The following is a 27,423-nucleotide window of genomic DNA, read 5'->3' on the forward strand; positions in this document are numbered from 1 at the left end:
AAACATTTTCTCATCAACTCTCATACCAACAATACATTAAAAAATCATGTTCAGGGTGTTTTAAATCATTATTTTACAAAATTATGACCATGTTATGTGCATTTTTCTGCATTTTGTTTGCTCATTCACCAATTTCTCAGGAGAACGTCTCTAAACCATTTGTTAGAGCCATCATTGCTTATTCTAGATGGATGAATATTTCCCATTCTGTGACTATATTAATTATTTAGTGAGTTTACTATTGTAAAATACTCTGTATTTTTCTCCATCTCCGACCATTAAAATATTTCTACATCAAGCATTATTTTCCATTTGTCCTTATATACAATTAGATTTCTCTCTCTCTCTTTTTTTTTTTTTTTGGAGTTTATTTATTTATTTTGAAAGAGAGAGAACACAAGGGAGGGGCAGGGAGAGGGGGAGAGAGAATCCCAAGAAGGCTCCATGCTGTCAGCGAGGAGCCCCGATGCAGCACTTAAATTCACAAACCGTGAGATCATGACCTGAGCCCAAATCAAGAGGCAGCCACTTAACTGACTGAGCCACCCAGGTGCCCCGTTAGATTTCTATGAGAGAGATTGCAAGGATGGACAGCGCAAGGTTGAGAATTTGTAGTATTTAGAGGTCATTGCCATATTTTCCCCCAGAAAGACTGTAACTCTTTGCATTTCCTCCAGTAATCTGTGAGTAACCTTTTTCCTTCTTTCCCATCAGCAGTAGCCTTCAATTCTCCGTTTGCTTGCAGTCTGATGAGTATGAAGAGTTTTATCATCGCTGTTTTAATATATACTTATCTATTTGAGAATTTGGTCATATTTTCTTATATTGGTCATTTGGATTTGCTTAGTCTCTATATTGTTAATTCCTATAATTTGTCCTTTTCCTATTGAGCTATGGGGTGGATCCTCAAATTTGTTAGAAGCTTGTGTTTTTTTCCTACTTAATAGATCCGGATATTTTTTTCAGAATTATAAATATATGTTTGTCAAATCTATTCATCTGGAAAGGAAATTGACATGAGCCTGCATATTATCTTCCGGCTCTTCTCAAAAGTAAAATATATATTCTGTAAATATATATTCTGGCTAGATTAAATACTGCAATTTAAAAAAATTAAATCTTACAAGAACATCTATGCGATCTTGAGTCAAAGAAGAGCTTAGTAATTAAGCCTAGAAAATTTCAAATCCATGAAAGATAAGGGATATATTGACTCTATGTTCATTGACTCTGTGTTAATTTTTAAAACTACTTTATGTAAAATGTATTACAAAAGAAGTTAATAAAGCAGTGTTCTTAAGACAAATAGAGGTCCATTTAGAGAATGTACATGTGGAATAAAGAATTCCTTCCTGCATGCCTTTAGAGAACTCATGAAGAGTTAACAAAAGAAAAGAAATCTTAGTTCCACAGCACAACATCAAACTTTGATAACAAACTTTAGTCCCCATTGTCATTACTTCCGTCTTAGAAAAAGTTGAGGATTTTGTCCCTAGAGGAAGTTTGCCGAGCAAATCAAGAGCACAGAGATCTCCTCTCTCTCTCTTCCCATTGGGTATGCGGTTAAATACTATAAACTGTGGGGGAAGAGTTTGCAATTCGGTGTTTGAGATTTCTACCAGAGACCAAAACAAGCACCAATATTGAGAGAGGAAGTACGGCCATACTTCTATCTGTTTCTTGCAAAACCGGTTAGAAAACAACGCTCTGAAAATACCAGTTGATGGCCTAATTCCAAACGGTGTGATGCCAGAACACCACATTCTGGTCATCTGTGATTGTGAGTCCTCCTCTTCCAGCTCATTCTGAACGGAAACCTCATGACCTACATAGAGCGTAACTAAAAGAGGTTGAATGAATTTCATCGAATCAGCTACCCAGCTCAGTACCACACCTGTGAACTTGAATTCTACTTGGATTCACGCCGCCTTGGTCACAAAAGTAGATTGCTCTGTCTCCAATGCTTAAAATGGAGGTAAGTAGAATACAGATCAAAAAATTCCTAAGCTCACGGAGTATTACTTCGTAATATCCTCACACGCTTACTATGTTGTAATACTATCATATCCTTACACACTGAGCATCATATTACTTATACTTGGTAAAATGTGAGTGTTCTAAGCACCCATTTCATGGACTGTTTACATTTCACATCTCAGCTGAGACCAAACGATGTGCTAGGAAGAATATAATTCATTCTGCTTCAGCTTCTATGAACGTTTATATAGGATGTTATTTTGAATACATTTGTAATCTCTGTGGGAAATAAGAACTTTAGAGCACGTCAATCCTGGCTCTAATCTTCAGTTTGCTACTTGCTAGCTCTAAGACCTTGGGCAAGGAACTTCTCTGAGCATCTAAGTGCATTTTCTGCCTGCAAAAGTAATCATTCCTAAACAGGAGAAAAATTTAGCAAACTTCTTTGTCAATTATGTTAAGCCAAACTATAATGCATTAGCTGCGTGAAAATTAATCCCGGTGTTCATCCTCACACTCCAGCAAGAAGATGGAATCTGTGTGATATTTGGAAGCCTATCTCTTAGGCATATGAGATGATTTGAGAAACCTTAAAAGTAAACAGCTTTTATGCCCGAAGGAAATACCGACCCCACCATGTTACAAAGGATAAAACTAACGTCTGAAGCAATTAACTCACTTCCCCAACTGTAGGACGACTTACTGGCAGATTGGGGAGGAAAACTCTTGTTACCTCTCTTGTCTTGATCCTCTGCCCATTCTGTAGCTCGTAGAGATGCTTCCAAGACTCTGTCAAACCTTATCTTTTTGAATGTTTGAGCTCAGATACGGGAGGAGAGAATTCCACAGTGAGATGACCAATATGAGGTCAATCAATGTACAGGTTTACAAAGAGATGATCGTGCGTATTCATCTGGGCAAGTGTTCCGGACTCCGGGTTAAGGCATTCTAAGAGGATCACAGATAAAGTTTGCCAACATCCCCTCAGCAGCTTCTAAAATTCTCCTCCCATTAACTTCTGCTTCAGCTCTTTTCTGATCCCCTTGGTAGCTCGCATAATCAAAATACTTTACTTTGCTGCCCTGTTGAGTGCTTGTTACTCACAGGGAGAATAACATGAGCTTGAGATGCTGTTCATGCAGCTTCCCTCCAGACCAGGGGAATCTGCCCAGTGGACTTTAAGGTACCAGCCACAACCACAAGCTCCTGGCCTGTGCGTCAAGAATCCGGAGCAAATCTGATATAATTGCAGAGACGCAGATAAGAACTTCCTAGGTTTTTGTCTGTCTGTTCTACTTGTTGGCAAATAGTGCAATCCTAACACTGAGAACATGAAGTGGAATTGGAATCACGGGAAGCCTCTGGGAGGAATAGTCAGCCGAGGTCAGATGGAGGTGACATTTGAGAGAAGGGGGTGTTTCTGGGGGAAATTTGGGTACAGCAGCACCAAGGAGATTGCTGCATGTGCGGGGAAAGTCTGTGAGATTGAGGTTGGGGATGTGGTGGGCAGAAAACTAATGGATGGATTTCGAGACGATAAAAGTATATTACAAGTCAAATACACAGTAGCCTTGACACATAGCTACCGGGTTTCCTAAGGTGTGATCTACATTAGAGCAAAGGAGGGCAAAAGACATTTTTTTAAGAATGAAGACATTCTAAAATTTTAGCAGGGATGCCATAAGACTTCATATTAACTTAAAAAAAAACAAGCAATAAAAACACGGCATTAAGTGAAAATCCTGTGAGTTAAATTCACGTTCAGCTTTACGACGTGGACGGGCTAGAACAGCTTATAACATGCACGCTCAAAGCCACGGGCAGAATTGCACTTTTGTTCTGCATCCTTCCATTTTTTGAAAGCTGGACAAGTTCATGCACAGCGCGACTTTTGTTTTCATTTAATTACCCAAGCGCTTCAGAAAGTATATACTTGCTACAAGTTGTGATATTTCGAGCCAGTTTTCTTGTTTGTTGTTGACACATGCCCCGTACTGATTTCCTGTGGCTGAACGTCCCCTACTGCAAAAGTTTGATTCGGTTCATGAGGTTCAGCTTGGAATTGTCGTATCTTTGCTCTTTATGGCTTCTATTGATGGGGAAAACGCTAATACCCCAGAGCTCGCTCACCGGCTCTCTCCTGTCACACACACACATACACACACACCGGCCCCTCACATCACAGTCCAAGTGTCCAAAAATAAATTTGCTGATCCAACATGAAATATATTATAGTTATATATTTTTAAATAATTCCTCCCTAAAGGAATCTACCTTTTGCTACCGTAAGGATTGACTTGAGTCTTTCTCACTAAATATCTAAACCAAGGTAATAAGACTCATTAATGGAATGTTGACATGGGACTATAGCCAAAAAAACACTGGGCATTTACAAATGACTCGCGTATTTAAATACTTTGCAGTTGAAGGATAACTAGCCAGCCAACTCTGTGTCCAGCTCTCAGCTTTCACGTTGTGCCTGTATCAGCTAATTTCATCAGAAGCACTCCTGAGACCCTGCAGTGCACTTTTATACAATTCGATTCTATGTAGTTGGAAATATGTGAAAAGCAAAGGTAAACTGAAGTTCTTTTATTTTACTCAAAAGGCCCTCACTTTACGAAATAACCCAAGAGAACAATCCCGGAAATAACATTCTTCTTTGTCTCTTTACAACGTCATTCACAAATGTTTTTCAAGAAAAATCTTTTAAACATTTTTTAACTTTTTTTTTTTTTTTTTTTTTTTTTTTTTATTAAGAGAGAGTGAGAGGGTGTGGAAGAGGGGCAGAGACAGGGAGACACAAAATCCCTTTCAGCCTCCAGGCTCTGAGCTGTCAGCACAGAGCCTGACTTGGCTGGAAACTCACAAAATGTGAGACCACGACCTGAACCCAAGCCCTGAGGCTTATCCCAAGGAGACACCCAGACGCCCCTAAAGTAGAATCTTTTAGTTAAACTGGAGTTCACCATTGTTTCCCATACCTTTAGAAACAAAGTAGAATGTTTCCATGTAACCAGTAACAAACGGAACACAAGAGAACCGGCAAAGTTGACGCCTGGGAGTCAAAAGGTTTCAGGCAAGAAACCCGAAAATCACATGCATGTTTACCGCCGTTTCCTAATTCTAAAATACCATTAATTGCAAGACAATGGGCTTTGATTATGACAGCCAAAAACAAAAGATGCAGCACCACCATCCAAAACAGTCCTTGGAGGGGTTCTTGGGGCGCTCAGTGGGTGAAGCATCTAACTCTTGATCTCAGCCCGGGTCTTGATTTCACGGTCAGGAGTTCAAGCACCCCTCCCTCCCTCCACCTTGGGCTCCTTCACTGGGTGCGCTTACAGAAACAACAAAGAAACAAACACATAGTTTTTTGAAAATTCTAAATACATCTGAAAGTGCGTTCCACATTGAAGAAGAGGAAGAAGGAGGCACCAGCCGCAGCACTTCATGAGGGAATAGATCTGTGCTCTGGGCAGCTCTGGCGGCGGGGGGGGGAGCAAGCTCTGAAGAGCTCCCCCTCCCCCGTGCTGCTTTCTAAACTTTCCACACTAGTCACTCAGCTCATGTCTGTTTTGTGTTCTTGATGCTTTAGTATCCTTTAAAACTATTTATCTAGAACCCATACAGGGAAGAAGGATGGTAAGACTTAAAAGGAAAATCACATTGGCTACTGAAGCTGTTTCACATGAGGCAGACAACTGCATACATCTTCCTTCCCCAGACATACTGATGGAACTTCCGCAGCTTGGGTTGGGGTTGAACAGAGCCCGCCTGGAAGAAAGTCCACTGATTCACTGTGCTTCTCAGTGTCTCACGTGGATGAAATCCGAAAGGGCTACTAAAAACAAACATGAAATAATAGAATAGAAATAGAAATCTGAAAATCCAAAGCAATAATAACAACTGACATGTAATTTATCCTGACACCCGCTGTCGGCCGCATCTGGCTGCCGCGACATGATACACCTGTCTTTTTTGAGGAGGAACCAGCTGTGCCCTCAGGGGGATCAAAGTCTTCAACAAAAGGAAGGTCAATCTGAGAGCAAAAGACAGAGAGTAAATTTTATTTATTGACTGATTGATTTATTTATTTGTTTTATTCATTCATTCATTCATTCATTTATTTTTTAGAGAGAGAGAAAGCGTGAGTTGGGGGAAAGGGGCCAAGGGAGAGAGAGAGAGAAACTTAAGCAGGATTCATGCTCATCACAGAAGCCGATGTGGGGCCTGATTCCACAACCCTGGGACCATGACCTGAGCCGAAATCGAGAGCCAGGCATTCAACCAACTGAACCACCCAGGTGTCCCTATGTCTATCTACTATTTCTTTTTTAAATCGATGGGATCCTGCTCCACAAATGTTCAATAATCAACTTTTTGTCACTTAAAGATATATTTGAACATCATTTCACATCTATATCTGTGCCAATGCATCTCGATTTAGCAGATGAGAGCAAGAGAGGGGATATTTTGGGGTGGGTTAATCGTCTATAAAATACATAAAGCAAAGTTAAAATACACATTGCTAACATTTTGATGAACAAGAAAAACAATGAAAACTTTACATTCTGGTATTGCTAAAGTAGCGAAATAATTTCGCGTGTTCTGTTGAGATTTTTGGCAGGTAGAACGGGCTTGGTCACACCTATAGGTCACGCAGGGCTCTATGGAGCTTCTGCCCAGAGCACCTCGGGCTTCCTGTGTCACCGTCACCCTCTCCTGAACGTGGTGGCTGGGTTTGGGTGGACCAGACATGCGCCAAGCAGCTGACACTAAAAGTGACACGTTACTTCGTAGCCTATGGTTACAATGACCCCTGTGTCTCAGGCTGATGTTTTGGGAGTTAAGGAGGAAATGGGAAGGTGACTTTTCAATGGACAGAGCCATTTCTCATTGGCAACCCAAGGAAGTTTGGGCAAATCATACGGAATTCCTCTCTGAGCACCTCGGAGACCTTGAGTCGCGAAAGCTCCCTTCATCCGCACTGCTGTTTCTGGGGCCGGTGTTGAGACAGTCGCGTGCAGCTATGTCTCACATCGAGACAACCTAGACAAGCATTCTTATCTTCACTGGAGACACGAAGAGACTGAAGATCAGAGAATGAGAAGCATTCCCAGGGTAATGTGACTAATTGGACAAGGTATGATCCCACCACACCTGTTGGACTTCAAGTTCCTCATTATTAAAAACTCCTATACGAATTCTGACCTTCTAAAAGTAAAAGGATATAATTCCTTAAATTGAGTCTGATAAGTTGCTAGGTAGGGTCTATTTTTTTTTTTTTTCAGCGTAGGAGGGGTGAGATTTAAACAGTTTTGACTACTTCGTACTAACAGGGAATGTCGTGGCATTAAGGAGAAATTAGAATACATTCCAGTGGCAGAAACTATGCCAACTTCTACCAAATAGTAGGTACCTAGGCAGAAAGAACTGAGAATAATGAACTTGCAAACTGATAAAAGGTCAAAGGATAAACTCTGCGAACGTGGAAACTGATGATATGCTATAAAAAGTCTTGAAATTCATTCTGCTAATAGGCTGTTACAAATATAGAAACACTTTTGAAATACTTGGAAAGATATTTATATTTTTATCAATACTTTTTCACATTATGGATACTATCAGTCTGTAACGTAGGCAGATTATTAGCAAAGTAATTATGACCAATCGACAGCAAATAAGTGTGTAATTATTACCTTCATGACTGTTTCTATTGTAGGGAACCAAGAGCTGAACCACCGATCATGAAGGGGGTAAACGCGAGCGCCCCCCGGGAGTTCATCCTCTTGGGTTTCTCAGATCGACCATGGCTGGAGCTCCCGCTCTTTGTGGTGTTCCTGGTTTCCTATGTCTTGACTATCTTTGGCAATCTGGCGATAATTGCCGTGTCTCATCTGGACCCCAAACTCCACACCCCCATGTACTTTTTTCTTACCAATCTGTCACTCCTGGACCTTTGCTACACCACAAGTACAGTTCCACAAATGCTGGTCAACATATGCAGCACCAGGAAAGTAATTAGTTACGGCGGCTGTGTGGCCCAGCTTTTCATTTTCCTGGCCTTGGGTTCCACTGAATGCCTTCTCCTGGCCGTCATGTCCTTTGATAGGTTTGTCGCTATTTGTCGGCCTCTCCATTACTCAGTCATCATGCACCAGAGGCTGTGCCTCCAGCTGGCGGCCGCCTCCTGGATTAGCGGCTTTGGCAACTCAGTGTTGCAGTCGACCTTGACCCTTCAGCTGCCGCTCTGTGGCCGTAAAGAAGTGGATCACTTCTTCTGTGAAGTCCCTGCTCTGCTCAAGTTGTCCTGTGTGGACACGACAGCAAACGAGGCTGAACTGTTCTTTATCAGTGTGCTATTTCTTTTACTACCCCTGACCCTCATCCTTGTGTCGTATGCTTTTATTGCCCGAGCAGTGTTGAGAATCCAGTCGGCCGAAGGCCGGAGAAAGGCATTTGGGACATGTGGCTCCCATCTAATTGTGGTGTCACTCTTCTATGGCACTGCTATCTCCATGTACCTGCAACCACCATCCCCCAACTCCAAGGACCGGGGCAAGATGGTGTCCCTCTTCTACGGGATCATCGCACCCATGCTGAACCCCCTTATATACACACTTAGGAATAAAGATGTAAAGGGAGCATTTAAGAGGGTGATTGTGTGGGTCTTCTTAATCAAGAAATAGGAATGCCCGAATGATAAGCCTTCCTGGATTGTTCTCAATGCGGGGCTTGAACTCATGACGCCGAGATCATGACCCGAGCTGAGATCAAGAGTCAGATGCTTAACCAACTGAGCCACCCGGGTGCCCCTCAAATGGTAGGCCTTCTTAAAGACTTGAGGTTTATGTATTTTAATAATTTAATTGTCTCTAAATTGCTTTATTCTCACTACTCTTAGAACTATTATGGTGCTCTCCCTCAAATACAATGTATTTGTATTTGCATAGAAAATTGCATTTATGTTGTACTTTCTATATATATATTCACTGTACAAGTCCCACTAACTGGTCTGTTATGATCCCCTAAAATAGCATAACCTTAAAATATTTAACACCCTAAGCTTGATACCCCTGGTTTGTATGCTTGGGGAAGAATTAGACTTCTGTGAGACTAGAATAAAAGCTTAGTAAACAAAACATCTTTATACACATGCAAATACCTTCATACACACTCAGCTCCCACACTCAACCCACACTCAGCCCGAATACACCCACCCACACTCAACCCATGCTTCACAGGAAATTTAACAGAAGTCCATAAAACCATTCAAAGCCCCCTCCTCTTAACTGCAGATATAAGGTTCATAGCCCCAGCTTAAATTATTACCACTCTTCCCACATCAACATAATCCTAAAGTGCACAATGAAATTCCTTCCAGTTTTACTGCGCCTTCCATTCCCCCGCTTCTACACTCCCCCCTTCTGAAGTGTCCTACTCTATTCTGTCAACTGTAGCTACATTTTACACCTGAAGCAAATGTTTTTTGATGAAAAGTTTTTTCACGATCATCCTACTATCTATATGATCTTTCTCTTTTTAAACCCGAAGGCACTTATAGACTACATCATGAAAATAAAAATAGCACAGCATGTAATAACATTCATGACTTATGTGATGCACTTTTCCTCAAGCAAGAAGCAAAGCTTATGAATTCCATGTTAGTTCCCTTGAGGTGGCTGTAATCTGTGCTAATTCCATATGGCCCTCAGAGATCATCACAGTGCTGAGGAAAATGCTTGGACCCTGTGAGGTGGTTATTTGGTTATAATACAGCGTGACAATCTCATGATTGTCATACTGTCGTCATTTGAACTGCTTCCTCACTATCCTTCTTTTCCAATTTTTTTCTTCCACTAAGTATACCATACAAAGAGAAAAGACAACCAAGAAACACAATTAGCACATTTCTTAAGAGCTCCCAATAACAGCATCCATTTCTGTCTCCGTGTCATTCCAACACAACACAATGGTTCTTCCAGCTTCCACAGGTATCAGCACCCCCTGGAGGGCTTTAAAATCCCCCTGGTGGGGGGACACACCCAGCTGCCAGATTTTCTAAGGTCTGGGGGAGAGCTGGGCCTGGAAATTTGCATGTCTAATGATTGCCTAGGTAAGGACTACCAGGGGACCGCACCTTAGAGACTGCTGGGCTAATATCTAAAGTGAAGATGTTTTGCTGAGTTCCTATCTTTTATCTCCATCAGTGAGAACTATAATTAAAAGGGAAAATGGAAGCAAAACACTAAGAGAATAGATTGAAGTATGAGAAGACATTCCCCAGTGAAACGCATTCATATTTTGAAGTCCAAATAAATAATATACTGGACTACCAGAGATTAATTTTGATATGATCCCAAAGTCAGTGTCAGTAACCTTTAAGAATGATCAGGAAATAGCAGTGAAACCAGGGATGGAAATTGAGGTATTTCACATTTTTAAAACTGAGCCAGTAATTGATTCAATACGTGATATAATGGTTTTAAAGTGATTTATAACAAAATTCTACAAATATTTTACTATCAGTTTGTGATTATTTTAAAAGTATATATTATATATTAAATACATATTAATATAAATATATGATAAATATATGACATGTTAATAAAAGTATATGCTATATAAATAATTATTAATATTATTACTTATTAATGTATGGTATACTTATTTTGATTATTTAATATATTATCTTATGTAGTATATTATTTTTAATGTAATATACTATTCAATGTATTTAGTATATTTTTTAATGTATTTAGTGTATGACTTCAAATATATATTATAAATAAGTAGAATCCATTCTGGATTTATTTAGCATAGCAAATACTAGACTACCTGTATCTATTGTTAGGGAATGTTAGATGTGTGTCACTGATCTCGATTTCTGAGTAGAATGTGCACACTTCCCATAGTATTGCATAATATGGAGCAGTGATGACCAAGGTGGTAAAGCAATTCTATCTGCTCTTGTCTGTGGGATGACCGGGTTGTCTGTGGGGTGACGGGACTGTCCTTGGAGTGACGGGATTGTCCGTGAGGTGACCGGATTGTCCGTGGGGTGACCGGATTGTCCGTGGGGTGACCGGATTGTCCGTGGTGTGACGGGACTGTCCGTGGGGTGACGGGATTGTCCTTGGGGTGACGGGATCGTCCGTGGGGTGACGGGATCGCCCGTGGGGAGATGGGATCGTCCGTGGGGTGACCGGGTTGTCCGTGGGGTGACCGGATCGTCCTTGGAGTGACGGGATCGTCCGTGGGGTGACGGGATCGTCCGTGGGGTGACCGGGTTGTCCGTGGGGTGACGGGATCGCCAGTGGGGAGACGGGATCGTCCGTGGGGTGACCGGGTTGTCCGTGGGGAGATGGGATTGTCCGTGGGGTGACCGGGTTGGAAGGGGGCGTGGCCGGGGCAGTGAAAAGATGCGCCTAAGGCAGAAGAAAAGACACAGAAGCTTACTGAGTACCCTGCAGGGGAGCGGTGGGCAGGACAGCAGAGCAGAGGTTGTGTGCCCCGAGGCGTTGGTGAGGGGCCACAGGGAGCTTGGGGGATGTGGGGGCTTTTCCCTTTTTTGGTAACTGCCTGGTCTAACCAGCCCATTGGTTGGCTGGGGCCTGTGGCCCTTTCAGGGTGGGTCGTGTCACCAGCCTGTTTGCATTCAGCTCGGTCAGCTTGGGGAGGGGGGGATAGTGGGCCCTTTTGCCTCTCTCTAGGTTCTATTGCTCAAGCCTGTTGCCTTAGTAATTTACAAGAAAAAGGCAATCTCATCAATACCCTCATTTCCAGAAACCTAGAGACTCAGTTTCCTGGAGCCCCAACATCACCCTCCCCTCCATGGTGATGTGGGAACAAAGGCGAGAAGGAAACGGCAGGTGACGTTAAATTTCCTCATAACCTGCGGCCCATTGACAGATACTTGAGGCAAATCCAGAGTGAAGTTTCTCCAGGAACTCTCCACTGTGCTAATGTTAATGTCTTACTCGAGGGAAAACAACCTTAGCTTCACAACAGCCAGGCCTCAGGTATCTTAGGAGTCCTCTGTATAGGAGTCCCTCTGGGGGCCACCCTTCTGACTCTACCTCCCCCAAGTCCATAGTGTGCAGTCAGTCTCTCCTCATGGTCCTGGGACAGCTCTTCCTGCCCTCGGGTCCCGTACCCATGCTTTAGTAAAATCACCTTTTTGCACCAAAGACGTCTCAAGAATTCTTTCCTGGATGTCAGCTCTGGACCGCCACCACTCACACATGACATTTCCCCAAACACGTGGCTGTATGTACCATTTTCTCTTGGCCTGCTTTTGCCCCTTTGGTCATTAACAGAAATGGTTATGACAAATGTGGTTCAGCTATAGGAATATGAGGCCCACAGGTAGTCACACGGCTGAGGCTGACATGTTACCTAGAACCAAGGAGAAGTTAGAAGTCTGGGACTTTAAAGGGAAGGAATGCAATTCACAAGGAGATAAAAAAGAGTACAGGTTTGGAAAGCAAACGTTTGCTGGGCTTTCGGAAAGAGTGGGACATAGAGAGGAATTTTAACAGATTTTGTTAAATTCTTCCCTGTCTCCCACACCTAATTCACATCATACCATAGTTATGATGGGGTCTGGGAGTGGTGGGGGTCCAGAGCTGACAGCCAGGAAAGAATTCTCGAGACGTCTTTGGTGCAAAAAGGTGATTTTATTAAAGCATGGGGACGGGACCCGTGGGCAGGAGGAGCGGCACTGGGGTCGTGAGGAGTCATATACTAGGGACTTGGGGGAGGTCAAGGTAAAAGGCAGGGAGGCCCCCAGAAGGACTTTCATATGCTACAGGGGGTGCTTAAGATACCGGGGCCCGGCCACGGTCAAGCTAAGGTTGTTGTCCCTCTAGTAAGGCGTTAGCATTAAGAGGGGAGGGGGTTCCTGGAGAAACGTCATACTCTGTATTTGCCTCAAGTATTTGTCAACAGGCCGCAGGTTATACAGAAATTCAGTTATTTACCTTTTCTTCTTGCCTTTGTTCCCATATCACTAGGGAGGGGAAGGTCATGTTGGGGCTCCAGGAAACTGAAACTATAGATTTCTGAAGATGAGGGTATTGATAAGATTGCCTTTTTCGTGTCATTTACTGAGACATTTGGAAACTGATGGAGACTCGGGTGATGCAGGACTATGATCGCTATCAGTTAACCATTGGTTTTATTTCCTTTCCTTTGTTCCAGGGCAGTGAGGAGAGCCCACTTGGGGGCAGGGGTGGGGGGGAGGTGAGAGCTCCTTCCTGCAACAGTTGCTCTATCTCAATCGTTTTAGGCAACGAAAGGAAGGTGAAAGATTCTTCCTGAATCTTCTGTTTCTCAAAAATAATTCCTGAATCTTCTGTTTCTCAAAAATAATCAGTCTATGGGGCACCTGGGTGGCTCGGTCGGTTAAGCTTCCGACTTCGGCTCAGGTCATGATCTCACAGTCTGTGAGTTCGAGCCCTGCGTGGGGCTCTGTGCTGCTGAAAGGGCGGGCCTACGCCGGCCGACTCCATCTTGTTCTGTGTCCTTCACCTTGACCACACCTCTTCCCCTTGAGTAACCCCCCCCCCCCCCCACCTGCCTAACAGGACTCGGACCCTTCCCCAGCCAGTCGGCTGAGGCCATAGCCATTACCTCACCAACTGCCCCTAGGCCCCAATAAAACCTTTGTCCTTTTGAAACTCGCTCTCTTTCCCTGGTATCTCACCGCTGCCTCGGTGCAGGTAGGGGATTGAGCTCGAGCTAGCTCGAATAAAGGCTCTTTGCTTTTGCATCAGACTCGGCTCCCTAGTGGTCTTTGGGGATCACGAATTCTGGGCATAACACTGCCAGCTCCGAGCTCGGAACCTGCTTCGTTTTCTGTGTCTCCCTCCCTCTCTGCCCCTACCCCTGCTCATGCTCTGTCTCTCTCTGTCTCAAAAATAAATAAAAACATAAACAAAAATTTTTTAAGAATTTAAAAATAATCAGTCTAAAATAATCCACATGCCAAAGAGACACTTTTGAGGGTGGCAAATTTTGCTCCCTGACACAGCCAAGAGAAACCAAAAACCTCGGGGAGGTAAGATTTGTATGTGTAATTTGGAAAGGGGAGAGAGACAAAAATAAACAAGATAAGTGTGTGACAGGCTAAAGGAAAAAAAAAAAAAAAAACAGGAAAAAGCGTAGGGAGGAGGCGCACTTTTCAGGCATTCCTGAGAATGGGACATTTCAGCAGTGACCTGGGGCCATGAGGCCCTGGGGTGGATGGTGGGTGTGGGGTGGGGGAGGGAGGGGGTTGGTCCGGACTGTAGCTGCCAGAAGCTAGGGTGTGTTTGGTGTCAGAGGGGAGCAGTATTTGCCGCCCCAAAACATGCCTCTCAGGCATAAGGATTATACTGAGCCGGGTTTTTGAAGAAAACAATTTTTTTTCTCTTTGAAGTGTCTCTATTTTGAGAGAGACAGCACAAGTGGGGGAGAGGGGGTCAGAGAGAGAGAGGATCCCAAGCAGGTTCCTAGGCATCCGTGCAGAGCCCAATGCTGCGGGGCTTGATCCCACGAAACCGTGAGATCATGACCTGAGCTGAGATTAAGAGTCAGAGGCTTAACCAACTGAGCCATCCAGGCGGCCCGCGAGTTAGTGATTTTTAAGAAAGTGCAGCCACAGGAGAAGCTCTGAAAACTGAGTAAAAGTTACCCTTTTGTAAGAGACATTCACATTCAGAAGGGAAACCTGCATTTTGTAAGTATGTCTCCCTCTCATACCTTGAAGAGCTGTATGCCTAAATCTCTAGAAACATCAGTGGGGAAGGTACCGACTGCAGTCTGCCCCATGACCATGCCCTTGCTTAGTGTACTTGGCCTGAAAAATCTGCCCTCACTGGCCTCCCTCCGCATCCCCAACATGGCTTAGGGCCCCAGGTGGAGAGGTATTTAAGGTGGTGGCTTGAGCCATTTGGGGAGTTACTCCGTTTTCCTGGGTGTCTCCCAAGATACAGGCTGTACACACATTATTATACTTGTTCGTTTTTCTCCGGCTAATCTTTATTATGCGGACGTCTCCACCAAGAGCCTAGGAAGACAGAGGCTGTGAAAATTAATGAAAGATCTGTTTTGAATGGAGACAGAGGCCAGCAGAGGGAGCGCGCCCAGCCCGCGGCCAACTGCAGCTAAAAACGGGAAGAGACCGACCTGGAGGTTGGATCCTGCTTTGGGACCCCAGCAAGAGGAAAAAACCCTTCCCCTCCCCCCACCCCCAGCAGCCCGGCCGAGGGAATGGACGTTTCGTTTATAACAACCTTCCCAAGTCCCCCCTGTCTTCTAGAAAACAGTGTGTTCTCCTTTGCTGTCTAGATTTGCTCATGGCCTTGATTGTCCCAGATTGCAAGTCTCTGGCTATTGCCACGTGAACCCATTTTTGCCGTAAAACGACTGGCAGTTTTATTTTTAAGGTTAACAGGGGAAAACGTATTTTTCCTCTGCTACACCTGTGACCGAAAGGGGTGAGGTGAAGTGGGTGAGGGAGAGAGGGGTGGGAGACAGATTGCAAGTAGAGGTGTGGGGGGGATCAGCGCATGTCACCCCAAAGTTTGCCAGATTAGCATATGGATTATTTTGAGCTGAAGGCAATTGAGACTTGACAGAGGCAGAAAGAAACCTTCGTGGAGCTCCCTTCTCTGACTAAACGCAGAAAATCCTGAGAAATGAGGACTATCGGAAATCCCTTCTCCGGGGGAATTTGACAGCCATGAGGAAGAAGGAAGGTCAGCACCCAGATGAGTGCGCATAAAGCGAACTTTACTAAAATAACCCTTATCTAATATCAATTTCCCCATATATTTCCTTCCTGCAATTTACCTCTCCTAGAAGCCAAACCCCTCTTCCCTCTGTCAGGTCATTTCTCTACAATTTTTCACCCTTTGTTACAACGGAATATCAGCTGCCAAGCCGAACTGCTTCCTTGGCATTTTCGTTTCTTTTCTGTGGAACCCCCACGCACATAAAGTTGAAAGTAAAACCTGTATGACTTTTCACCTGTTAATGTCTCTTGTCAGTTTAAATGGCACATCCCAGCTACTGAACCTAAAAGGGTAGAGGAAAAGTTTTGTCCTCCCCTAAGGAAGGATGGGTCACTCTAGGGTTTGTCTTTTATGATGGGTGAGAGGGTTTGAATAGAGGAGGGACAAAATCGACTATAATACAAACAAGACAGAAGCAGGGAGAGCAGTTAGTAACATTGGCAATGACTTAGGGAAGAGATGTTGGTAGCAGGGACCGGAGTGTAAGGACAGAGGTGGTGAGCAGTGGTGAGATTCTGGGTGTTCAGCGATCAAATTTCAGCTGAATAAATTATAAGATCTAATTAGTTTTATTAAATGATTCATGAATTGGGTAGCATCCCAGCTAGCAGGTACAGGGGAGCTCCACTGAGCTAAATGAAAGTTTTTTTGTTTGTTTTTTCAATAATTTATTCTGGGGAGAGAGCAAGCAGGGGAGGGGCAAAGGAACCATAAGGGGCTCTGCACAGAAGGGCTGACAGCAGTGACCCGACACGGGGCTCGAACTCACCAACCGGGAGCTCATGACATGAAATCGGAGGCTCAACCGACAGAGCCACCCAAGTGCCCAATACAAGTTTTTAAAGGCAGAGAGAGGGCATAAAACAAAAAGAAAGAAAGAAAGAAAGAAAGAAAGAAAGAAAGAAAGAAAGAAAGGTATTGATTAGCAAAGAATGCGTTGTTTAGGCAAGGTTGCCCTCCTTAGGGGGAGTGGTCTCTCAGTAAATTCCCTAGTCCTGACCAGAAAATTCCATGTTGACTGGTCAAAGATTATATTCTTGGGGAGTGAAACTTGCGCTTAGGTTAGGGATTATTAAGTCTTCGTCTCCTGACTCAGGGCTTTAAACTAAGTGATGCCAAAAAAACCAAAACCCCCAAAAAACTAAGTGATGCCATTTGGGGCCTGGTGGTGGTGGTGGTTTTTCAGACAATGTAATTGGCTCTTATATTAAGTGATTCATAAATTGGACAGCATGTTACCCAGCAAGTAGAGGGGGCTCTGAGGAGGTGGACAAAATGGGAGGCTTTTACAGGAAGGAGGGGGTGGGGCAAGTAAATTATTGACAAAAGAAAAGATTGGCAAGGTCACTTTCCCTTAGGGGGCAAGGCAGAGGGTCCTGTCCTTTTACTTTGTCCTTTACAAATTACCTCCTTTTGCTTTGCAGGCTGGTGATGGAGATGACCTCACTGGTGCTCTCCAGAAAATTCCTGACTGACTGGGTAAGATTGTTTTTCCATTTTAACAGGATACTTTGAAGAGAGCTGATACTGTTTACTGATAGATTCCACACGGCCTGTAAGAGAGGAGTGACACATCATTCGTTTCCAGATACCCTTTTCTCACGTCTGTGGGAGTCACGGGGAGGGGGAACAGAATGGGCCACGTCAAAATATGCCACTTTGACACACTGATATTTTTAAATTAAAGGTACTTGAGGACCAGGCAGTACGAAAAGGTCTCTCTGAATCTGCCTCTCTCCCTGTAAACAGGGGACAAGTCCCCCATGTGACAGGTGCCATCCCTGTACCAGAAGAGCGGAAGGCATCCTTATCACAAGAAAACCACGGTTGAAGGATAGCAGAATAATCCATCCCAAAATAAAATGATTTTTTTTTTCTTTTTGAGAAAAAGCAGACCCAGAAGCTCTAAAAGCAGAGAAGATATCCTTTTGTCGAGGCAATTTGCATTTATAACAGAAATCTCCATTTGGAGATTCGTCGTAAGGGGGACTCGTCGTTGATACGAGTGTGAGTCATCGTAAGGGCGACTCCCTGTCTACACCTGGAAGAGAAAGGTGACTCTAAATCACCGGAAACTCGGTGGGGAAGGCACCAGATTAAATCTGGACAACCACCTTCGTGTGGGTTGCCTAGTTCCCTCCTGTAACTGCCCCTCCTCACCCTCACGCCCACATCTTTGTTTTTAGCGGAAGATGGTGTTTAAGGGGGTGGCCCGGGCCATTCCGGGGAGTTTTCCCGGGACGGTCTCTCCCACGTATGCATAAGGTACACCTGTTGCGAAACGTGTTTGTTCTTCTCTTGTTCATCTCTTTTATGTGGGGGCTGGTCCTCAGCCACGAGCAATGAAGGGTAGAGGGAAGGTTATTTTTCCCTACAGAGGAAAGACCCCTACACAGTCTTCATCAATAGGGAAGATGAATACGTAATAATTAGTAATTAATACAATTATTATTAATAAATATTATATGCTGATATATACTATAATTAATACAATAATTAATAATGTGACATGCTTGCTAACTTTGTCTTGTCAGTGATTCCCAAATGTATTGTTTCTTTGCCCGAAAGGCATAAAAAGCTGCCTGCTTTGGTCACTTATTTGAGTCTTATATCTTTATGGTCTTATATTTTATATATTTAATTTATCTTACAATTTTATGTATAAAATTAACTTTTTTGCCTCTGGTGCATCTGTCTTATGTCGATCTAATTATGAGGCCAGCTAAAGAGCCGGTGAGGTAAGGAGGGAAACGTACCCCCACCCACACCTGCATCCTGGCTCGTGCTGGTAGGAGACACAGGAGCCCTCTTTCACTTCAGTGCAAGTTCTTGCTTTCAAGGTGACCAGGTCGACATGAATATGTGCCCGTTTGGACCAAAGACAGTATAGCCAGGGGTGATGAGGGAGCATGAGGCAAGCTGAGGGTGATGAAGTTTTGGGGTGATGGGGGTGGTTCATGGCGTCCAGAGCCGATGGCCGAGAAAGAAAGAAGACCTCTTTGGTGCAAAGAGGTGATTTGATTAAAGCGCGGGGACAGGACCTGCAGGCAGGGAGGGCTGCACTGGAGTGGTAGGGGGGTGACCGCTTTATGGAGCCGGGGGAAGAGTCCAGAGGGAGTTTCCAAAGAGACTTTCACAAGCTCAAGACTTACTGGAGGCCCAGCTATGGTCAAGCTAAGGTTGTTTCTCCCTCTAGCAAAGCATTAACATAAGACAGTAGGGACTTCCCGGGCTTCAGGCTATTGATGGGGTTGCTTTTTTCTGGTAAACTGGTGGAGACTCTTATCAGTTTAACCATTTGTTTGTTTTTTTTTTTTTTTTTTTTGTCCTTTCCTGTTTTGGGGTAGCCTGGAGTGTCCAGGGACTGTCACACAGATCTCACCTTGAGGGTGGGGGTGCCCTGAGGCTGCACTCTGCCCTCAGGTTGCCCCGCGCTCCCTCATCAAGGGCAAAATCCCAGGGCCGCTCTTCCTGCCCCCGTGGGTCTCTTGCATGATTTTAAGGAATTCAGGTTTATCTATACCCAGTTACAAATATCTCTTTGCCCCTTGCCCCCAGTCCAAGCTGAGGCCCTGAGCAGAAACCTGGAGAGGGTAGGGGTGGAAATGAATGCCTGAGCAGTATGTTCCCGAAGAAGGACCCCCTTCCAGGTAAAAGAGAGCTCATCCTAGGTCCAACACCTGAACTCAATCGCAAGTGCATGTGAGTGTGCACAGGCCTCCAGGGAGAATGTTCACATGTTTCACGGCGTTCCTACAGGGGTCTGTGAACCCACAGGTTAAGGACCCCCACCCTAGACTGTAAGGAAAGGTGGTCAGGAACAGTAACCCAGGGCTCTTAACACAAAGGTGTGTTTACGTTGCGAGTTGGGCCCTTAAGTTCGTACTCGGAGTTGGCCGAATCTCCCAGAAAAAGAAAAAAGCTGCAGGAAAATCTGCTTCAGAGGAGAACTTCGGCACACCCGTCTGTGTCACGTGATTCTGATCCTATTTTAAAACTCTGTAACTGTCGGTGACTGGTAGCAGTAGAAAACAAGTCGCGTCTGTGGACATGGGGATGGATTCTGTCTGGTGACGGGACATTTTCCTCCTCCCCAGTCCGCTCCCCCTGCCCACTCCCACCGCCGAAAAGCCGGTTTTGACCCCGCCGACACATTCGGGTCACATTCGGGTCACTGTTCCTCACCTGTAAATGGCATCCCTTTGACTTCTCTGAACGGGTAGTAACCCCTCATCAGTTATCTCAGGAAGGAGCTAAATGAAGTCTTTAAAAAAAAAAAACACCTTTCAAAAATTTTATATTCGTATGACAGTTATGATTTCACCTGGTCTTTTTGTTTGTTTTTTGGTTTTTGGAAATTACCTTTCATTGACAGCTCCGTGCCCTAGACGCTGACGGGGTTTCTATGGCAACCGAAGGACGCCTAAGCCCGGCGTTGCTTTTCTCCGTGGCGGCCAGCAGAGGGCGCCACCGGGCCATCCCCACCGCGTTCCGGGAGGCCCACGGCGCTGCCCGCACCGCCTGCCGGGGGCGCGACCTCGCTGCCCCCACCGCGTCCCGAGGGTCCCACCAAGTGGCCGGAGGTCCCACCGCTCCGCCCCCGCCCGGCCGGCCTCCCGGTCGCGGAACTTGCAACGAAAGTGAGGTTTTCCTGAAAAGAGGGGAAGAAGGGGCATCACCGGGTTCTAGTCAATAAGAACAGAACACGAGCTAAGGGAAAAATACACACGGTTGTCGGTGTTGCGGCGCCGCGGCCATTTCTAGCGCTGGCGTTGAGCAGTTTCTACCGGGCATTGGTGGTTCAGTGGTAGAATTCTCGCCTGCCACGCGGGAGGCCCGGGTTCGATTCCCGGCCAATGCAAGGGCCCCTTGGGGTTGTTTTTCTCTCTTGGATCCTTTCTGATTATTTTTAAATCGCTCCTGTGCGTGCAGACGTAGGATGCCTCCCACGCTGGATTTTGGGGGGCTACTCGTACGGGGTGGGACTGTGAGGTGCAGACTCGCTCCCGCTCAGATCAGCGGGGCAGGCGGGGCGCGGCTGTTTTCCCGACGGAATCATGAAATGTTTTGCATTCAGAATATTTGGGGTCAGTGCACCCTGGGCTCATTGTCCTTTTGGAAGCATGAATGATGAGTGAGCTTTAAGGGAAAAAACGCAATTATCTCAAAAACAAAATACAAAAGCTGCTGGCAGCCTTTGGAGGAAAATATAATAAAAGACCTTCCTAAAGCCTCTGCGTCGTGTAGAGCAGAGTGGCGCAGCGGAAGCGTGCTGGGCCCATAACCCAGAGGTCGATGGATCGAAACCATCCTCTGCTAGCTGGCCTTATTTTTTTATTCAAAAAACAAAACCCCACAAAAAGCAGAGAACATAACTTCCCCACCATCTCTAATGAAAGCTTTGGCAGGTTTTGGCAGGGGAATTATTTTGGAGACGAAAATAACCTACAAATCAAAAAGTTTCTAATTAAGCAATGTCAGGTGCCCCAGGTCAGAGAGGAGAGAATTCATTTTAACCATCAGCTGTAAGGTCGCATATCTACCGACTACCATGTGGTAAGACCACAAGACTTTAGGCTTCGATTTCAAAAGAACCGTAAAGAGCTATTTTCAGTTTTGGAGATTTAGTTAAGGACATTTTGAGGTATTTAAAATGACAACTGTCCCAACAATCTCTCCCCCACTGTTTTCCTTCTTAGCACGTGGCATGCCGTGTATTTTATAGTATATGTTTTCTCCCTCCTGGGATCTAAGTTCACAAGAATGGAGATTTTTGTCTGTTTTGGTGATTTGGTGAATATGTGAAAAGCTACAATTTCTAATACACCAAACACCAATATGTGACATTTTTCTTCACCTTCTCTTACCTTTTAAAAAATTATGGAATACGAAAATGACCACACAAAATCGATCTATTATTTAACATTGTGGTATGTTCACTAGAAATCTCTTTTATATTTGAAGGCGGGGGGGTGGGGTGGGAGGGGAAGCCCACACAAAACTGAAGCGCTCTAACTTCACCTCAATCCTACCATCCTCTTCCTCTGGGCAACACTACATGAATTTGATGTGCATCTCTCCCATTTTTTAAAAATAAATAATCTTTATTTGCAAAGAGTCTGGGAACGACTCATATGAAGGCTTTTATTTAAATAGCACAATGCTTATTTTAAAAGATCAATCTGGTAAAACACCCAGAAAGGTGTGGCTGTTGCTGCTGGGATGAATGGTGGATGGGACTCAAGCCTTCTGATTCCTCAAAATGCTGGTCTTCAATCGTCGTCTTCACTGGATGGCTTTTAAGGCAGATTACAGAGATTTCCAAACTGCAGAATTTCCTTGTGTGGAGCCAGATTCTTCTCGCGGAGCTGAGTGTCCATTTGATGAGCTTTGGGGGGAAGACAAGAGACTGGGACCAGCTCACTTTTTCCCACCTTCCTTTCCACGTTCATCACCCGGAATCATGTGCATTTTATGAATGTCTACAACTGACAGTCTATCTCTATCAAGTTGTCAAATAGCCTAATCATTCAAAGGCGCTCGAAGATGCACCCTCCAGTGGCCACGTGACCTGGAGGCTGCCACAGTGCGCCACTGAAAGGCCACCCTGGTGTCCCCTTCATCCAGTTCCAGGTAGCTGGTAATTTATTCTGACAGCTCATAGTAATTTTATTACCAATCCCCTTTCCCTTCTTATTTCTCCACGCCAACATTTCATTCGCAGGCCTGCTTTTATCAGGAGGTACCAATTAGTGGAATACCGGCACCTAGACTTTACGAAACATACCCTTTTTGGTGCGGGAGAGAGAAAGCCCCTTCTTTGCTACAGAGAGGGATGGATCCTGTAAGGCTTCATCAATGGACCTGGCCACCGACGTTTCTGATGAAAGATTTTCAAACACGTGGACTTCAGATCGGTCCTATGACCTGTGAAAGTAACATTTAAATTCTAAGTCTGCCAATGATTGTCTTTTTACCAATGTGCTGCCCCGGTAATAACATGCTAGGTCGAATCTCCTTGTCGCCCCAAGACCTTTCCCTTTGTGATATTTCTTTGTTTGATCAGAAGACAGTTTGGTTCTTATTTCTCCCATAGGCATGAAGGTAAAGTAAAATAAAAAATAACATAAAGTAAAAGCAGTGACTCACTAGATAGTTGAATTAAACGGAATGTGAGAGTCTGTGTCTCGCTTCAATGAACAGCAGGAAGTAAGGGACTAAACGAGAAAGAGGAGCTGGGTTCAGGGGAACAAGGGTGGGCCCTTTATGGAAGGGATTCACACTAGGAAGGGGAGAGGTGGAGCTCCGGTTCGGATTCCCGGTGGCGCCTTCGGTCCTTCCCTTTCATTCCTCATAAGACAGGAGAGGCGGGGACAGTCACTAAAGAAAAGACTGGGCCAAAGAAAAGTAGATACAGGAGGATATATCACAATAAGACAAACATAACATAATCCGATATGAATGGGTTGATTTAACCAGGTAACTATCAAATCCACAATAAATAACTCCACCTTTCACCGCTTTTATTTCATTGCTGGTAGCAAGCTTAAAGAATTAAAAAATCTGTTAGCTTTTTATCCATTTATTTAATCGGCAGAGAGCAGCTGTTGAAAGCCTGCTGTGCGCAAGACCCTGTGCTCTGCCCACACCTTCCAGGTGAGGAATGGATTCTTTTCTGTGGAGGATGTAGGAAGCTGGGGAGATCTGGGAACTGGATCTGGGCTTTGGTGGCAGGGGATGTATAAGGGACAGCTTGTCATGGACACAGGAATCTCTGCTAATGCCCAGAGATCTCCAACTGTGAGCTTAAGGGTTGTGAGCTTTAAGACGTTGTTTTTGTTTCACGCGCACCATGTTACGCATTTTTTATTGGTTGCCCGTATCGAAATTTTAGAATATTCCATATTCAAATGCATCTCATATCCTCCTGAAATTTGGAGAGAGTCGCTGTCCAGGGCTCGCAGCCCCTGCAGGGCAACAAGTAGGTGAAATCTACCGCATAGGCCTCACGTTCTTCAGTTCTCTGAAGTTCCCGCTGGTCCCCTTCATGGGCAGATGCTAGCTGGCATGATAGCATCCGCAAGAGAACAGCGAAATGTGCCATTAAAACCGGGAAAATGACATTTGGTATGGAAAGTCCATGTGCTTCAAGAAAAAGAGCAAAGAGGGGCCCCTGGGCGGCTCAGTCGGTTAAGCATCCAACTTCGGCTCAGGTCACCATCTCATGGTCCGTGAGTTCGAGCCCCGCGTCGGCCTCTGTGCCGACAGCTCAGAGCCTGGAGCCTGCTTTGGATTCTGTGTCTCCCTCTCTCTCTCTGCTCCTCCCCTGTTCATGCTCTGTCTCTCTCTCTGTTTCAAAAATAAATAAACATTTAAAAAAGAAGAAAAAGAGCGAAGACTGTTTTTTTGTGCAGATGAGGCGTGGTTTCTAATATCCAGCCAGTTTGGCTCTTACGGGCTGGGCCTTTGTGAGCATCTAATTTGAAACCCCCAGCGTAGGGAACAGCACAGCTGTCTTGTTAGCAGCACTGTAAGCTAAGTGTAGATGTTTTATGAAAGACAATTTGGACTGGAAGGTTGACAGCAAAGCATGGAAAATGGCTTTATGTGCTGTTATGGATTAAATTGTGTTCTCTCAAACCCCAGCGTGACTGTATTTGGACACACAGCCTTTAAGAGGTAATTAAGGTTAGATGAAGTCATAAGGAAGGTCCTGATCCAATAGGACTGAGGTTCTTACAGGAAGAAGGAGAGACACCAGAGGTGTGCAAACACAGAAAAAAGCCCACACGAGGACACAGGTGTAAGCAGAGGGAAGCTAACCCTGCCCACACCTTGATCTTGGACTCGTAGCCTCCAGAACCGTGAGAAAATAATATATGTTGCTTAAACGACACAATAAATGGTATTTTGTTGTGGCAACACCAGAAGACTATTGCAAGCATTTTAGTAGAATGGTGGGACTTAATTAGGCAGTAGAAGTATCGATGCAGGAGCACGAGACAGAAATATCTAGAAAGAAAAGGTCTACCTGCGAAGAGGGGAAGAGTCAGACTTTGGGGGAAACACATATTTAAAAGCGCAGAGGGACCTGCAAAATTGGGGTTACCAAGTCTATACTGGCCCCTTCATGGTGGAAAAAGTGCAACTTACTTACATGTAATCCTATTCCTAAATCCTGACATGCCTTCGAAGAGCAGCAAGCAAAATCAGGGGTTTGAGGGTTCTGTCCGGTGTTTAGGTTCACAGGAAACAAAGCGCTTGTTACTTTGAGGACCAGCAATTAGAGAGGGCAGGGCCCTACAACTCTTATTTCTTTAAAACTTATTTTAGGGTGCAGAGTATTTTGCTTTTTTTTTTTCTTTTGACAGCTTTAACCAGACGGCAATACTCTCCACGACTTTCTATCATGTGCACGAGTGACTGTCAAGGAAACTCATCAAATCCAGCGGGTAGAGACAAACAGTAACTGCACCTACCCTCCAAATTGGTTGTCCTCGGGAAGCCTTAGATCCGTGCCTCCGCTTTTTTGCCACAAGATGGCAGAAGAGGACAAGGAGGCCTAACGCGGCACCCTAAGGCCTCCGAGGATGGAGACAAAAAACCAGTCTCGGAAAGAGCAAAGAAAAAAAAGGAGATGAAAATGATGCCCACGAGTTCAGGAACGTGGTAAAATTAGGGAGCTCCTCCCCAGGAAGTAGCGTAGCTTATCGGCGGGCTCTGCAGGCAACCAAGGATTAATGACGGGGGCTCCACTGATAAAATAACAAAGGCGAAATTTCGGCTACCGGAGCAGAGGACAAGGCCACCTTCCAAAGGGCGCCTAAGAAACCACACTAAAGTTTAAGGACAATGAGCTTAAATGCTTACCCAACCGCTCTTGCGGGGGGCTTAGCCTCCTACCGCTCTTCCCCGCTCTTTCCCAGTCCGAACCCAGCCCCAAACACTTTTAAAGGAAACGAGACAAAATAAGCCAGCTGCTTTCTCGGAAAATGTAGGTGGCTCTGAAAAGAGCCTTTGGGTTGGATCGTGTCTCCCAGCACTCACTTGGAGCTGGTGTACTTGGTGACGGCCTTGGTGCCCTCGGACACGGCGTGCTTGGCCAGCTCCCCGGGCAGCAGCAGGCGCACGGCCGTCTGGATCTCCCGGGACGTGATGGTCGAGCGCTTGTTGTAATGCGCCAGGCGCGACGCCTCGCCCGCGATGCGCTCGAAGATGTCGTTCACGAACGAGTTCATGATGCCCATGGCCTTGGACGAGATGCCGGTGTCGGGGTGCACCTGCTTCAGCACCTTGTACACGTACACCGAGTAGCTCTCCTTGCGGCTGCGCTTGCGCTTCTTGCCGTCCTTCTTCTGCGCCTTGGTCACCGCTTTCTTGGAGCCCTTCTTCGGGGCGGGAGCTGACTTGGCTGGCTCAGGCATGATCGGGAGGACTCGAAAGGCAATCCGGAGAAAAGAAGAAAAATGCACTGTAGGCAGTAACACCCCTCCCCTTTGTCCTTTTTATATAGAAGCCTTTATGCAAATAAGGTGTAAGTTACAGTCCTGGGCCTGATTGGTGACTAGTCAACATGACGTCAGTAGTTAGTTCTGTCCAATCACAACGCAAGACTCCCAAAGCTGCATTCTCGTTGGAGAAAATAAAGCCACAAGTTTACCCAATACAAAGTCTTCTTTTTCGCGCCCAATCAGGGCTATAAAAAGTGCTGATTTTGCCTTCGTTTTGCCGAGTGCCTGTAGAGTGTTTAGGTGGTCATGTCTGGACGCGGGAAGCAGGGTGGCAAGGCTCGCGCCAAGGCCAAGACGCGCTCGTCGCGGGCCGGGCTGCAGTTCCCGGTGGGGCGCGTGCACCGCCTGCTCCGCAAGGGCAACTACGCCGAGCGGGTCGGGGCCGGCGCGCCGGTGTACCTGGCGGCCGTGCTGGAGTACCTGACGGCCGAGATCCTGGAGCTGGCGGGCAACGCGGCCCGCGACAACAAGAAGACGCGCATCATCCCGCGCCACCTGCAGCTGGCCATCCGCAACGACGAGGAGCTCAACAAGCTGCTGGGCCGCGTCACCATCGCGCAGGGCGGCGTCCTGCCCAACATCCAGGCCGTGCTGCTGCCCAAGAAGACCGAGAGCCACCACAAGGCCAAGGGCAAATAGAGTTTGAATTCCCACATTTCAGTTTGAGATCAAAGGCTCTTTTCAGAGCCACCCACCATTTCTGTGGAAGAACTGAACACTTCGGGTCCCTCGAACTTACACGGTTCAGAAAAATGCGTGAAGTCTCCTTTGGTTTGCCCAAGTTACTTTTGACTCTTATGTGTGGTTTTGCTCAATAAAGCCATTAAAATACCTCTTGGTCACCTCCCCACGAGCACAGTGTTCTGGGGAATTAAAAAGTTTCTCTTCCAGCAACTACTCTAAATATTAAGCCTATTTTGTCCTCCCGCCCCCACCCCGAGTCTTACTAGCAGAACCTGATGGTCCACTGGTCAATTAAAGCGTCCTAAAACTTTCAGAACTATTTGAAAAAGCTCTAAGTGTTGACCGCTTAATCTCACCACTCCACCCTGGTTAAATTTAGCATACAATTTAGGAGTTAATCCAAAAAGGCACTTGATTTCATCAAAATCGGTTAGTGAAGGTGTCATTAACTACTCAACTGATAAGCTGGA

General features: G+C 45.4%; 3 protein-coding genes and 2 non-coding genes across 5 annotated transcripts; 4 read left to right on the plus strand and 1 right to left on the minus strand.

The window, feature by feature from the left end:
- Positions 1 to 7,727: 7,727 nt before the first annotated feature.
- Positions 7,728 to 8,669, plus strand: LOC132666240 (olfactory receptor 2B2). Its single transcript, XM_060614184.1, has one exon. It carries the CDS (start codon positions 7,728 to 7,730, stop codon positions 8,667 to 8,669), a length of 942 nt encoding a protein of 313 aa, XP_060470167.1.
- Positions 8,670 to 20,548: 11,879 nt separating this feature from the next.
- Positions 20,549 to 20,619, plus strand: TRNAG-GCC (transfer RNA glycine (anticodon GCC)). Its single transcript has one exon. It is a non-coding gene; the product is annotated as a tRNA-Gly (tRNA).
- A 386-nt stretch (positions 20,620 to 21,005) lies between these two features.
- Positions 21,006 to 21,077, plus strand: TRNAM-CAU (transfer RNA methionine (anticodon CAU)). The gene has a single exon. It is a non-coding gene; the product is annotated as a tRNA-Met (tRNA).
- A 4,695-nt stretch (positions 21,078 to 25,772) lies between these two features.
- LOC144616314 (histone H2B type 1-C/E/F/G/I) lies at positions 25,773 to 26,220 on the minus strand. Its single transcript, XM_078446511.2, has one exon. The coding sequence runs from the start codon at positions 26,180 to 26,182 to the stop codon at positions 25,802 to 25,804; it is 381 nt and encodes a 126-aa protein (XP_078302637.1). The 5' UTR covers positions 26,183 to 26,220; the 3' UTR covers positions 25,773 to 25,801.
- A 284-nt stretch (positions 26,221 to 26,504) lies between these two features.
- Positions 26,505 to 26,944, plus strand: H2AC17 (H2A clustered histone 17). Its single transcript, XM_078446422.2, has one exon. It carries the CDS (start codon positions 26,516 to 26,518, stop codon positions 26,906 to 26,908), a length of 393 nt encoding a protein of 130 aa, XP_078302548.1. The 5' UTR covers positions 26,505 to 26,515; the 3' UTR covers positions 26,909 to 26,944.
- The last annotated feature ends 479 nt before the right edge of the window (positions 26,945 to 27,423 follow it).

Source organism: Panthera onca, chromosome B2 (assembly GCF_046562875.1).
Source record: "Panthera onca isolate mPanOnc1 chromosome B2, mPanOnc1 haplotype 2, whole genome shotgun sequence".
Lineage (NCBI taxonomy): Eukaryota > Metazoa > Chordata > Mammalia > Carnivora > Felidae > Panthera > Panthera onca.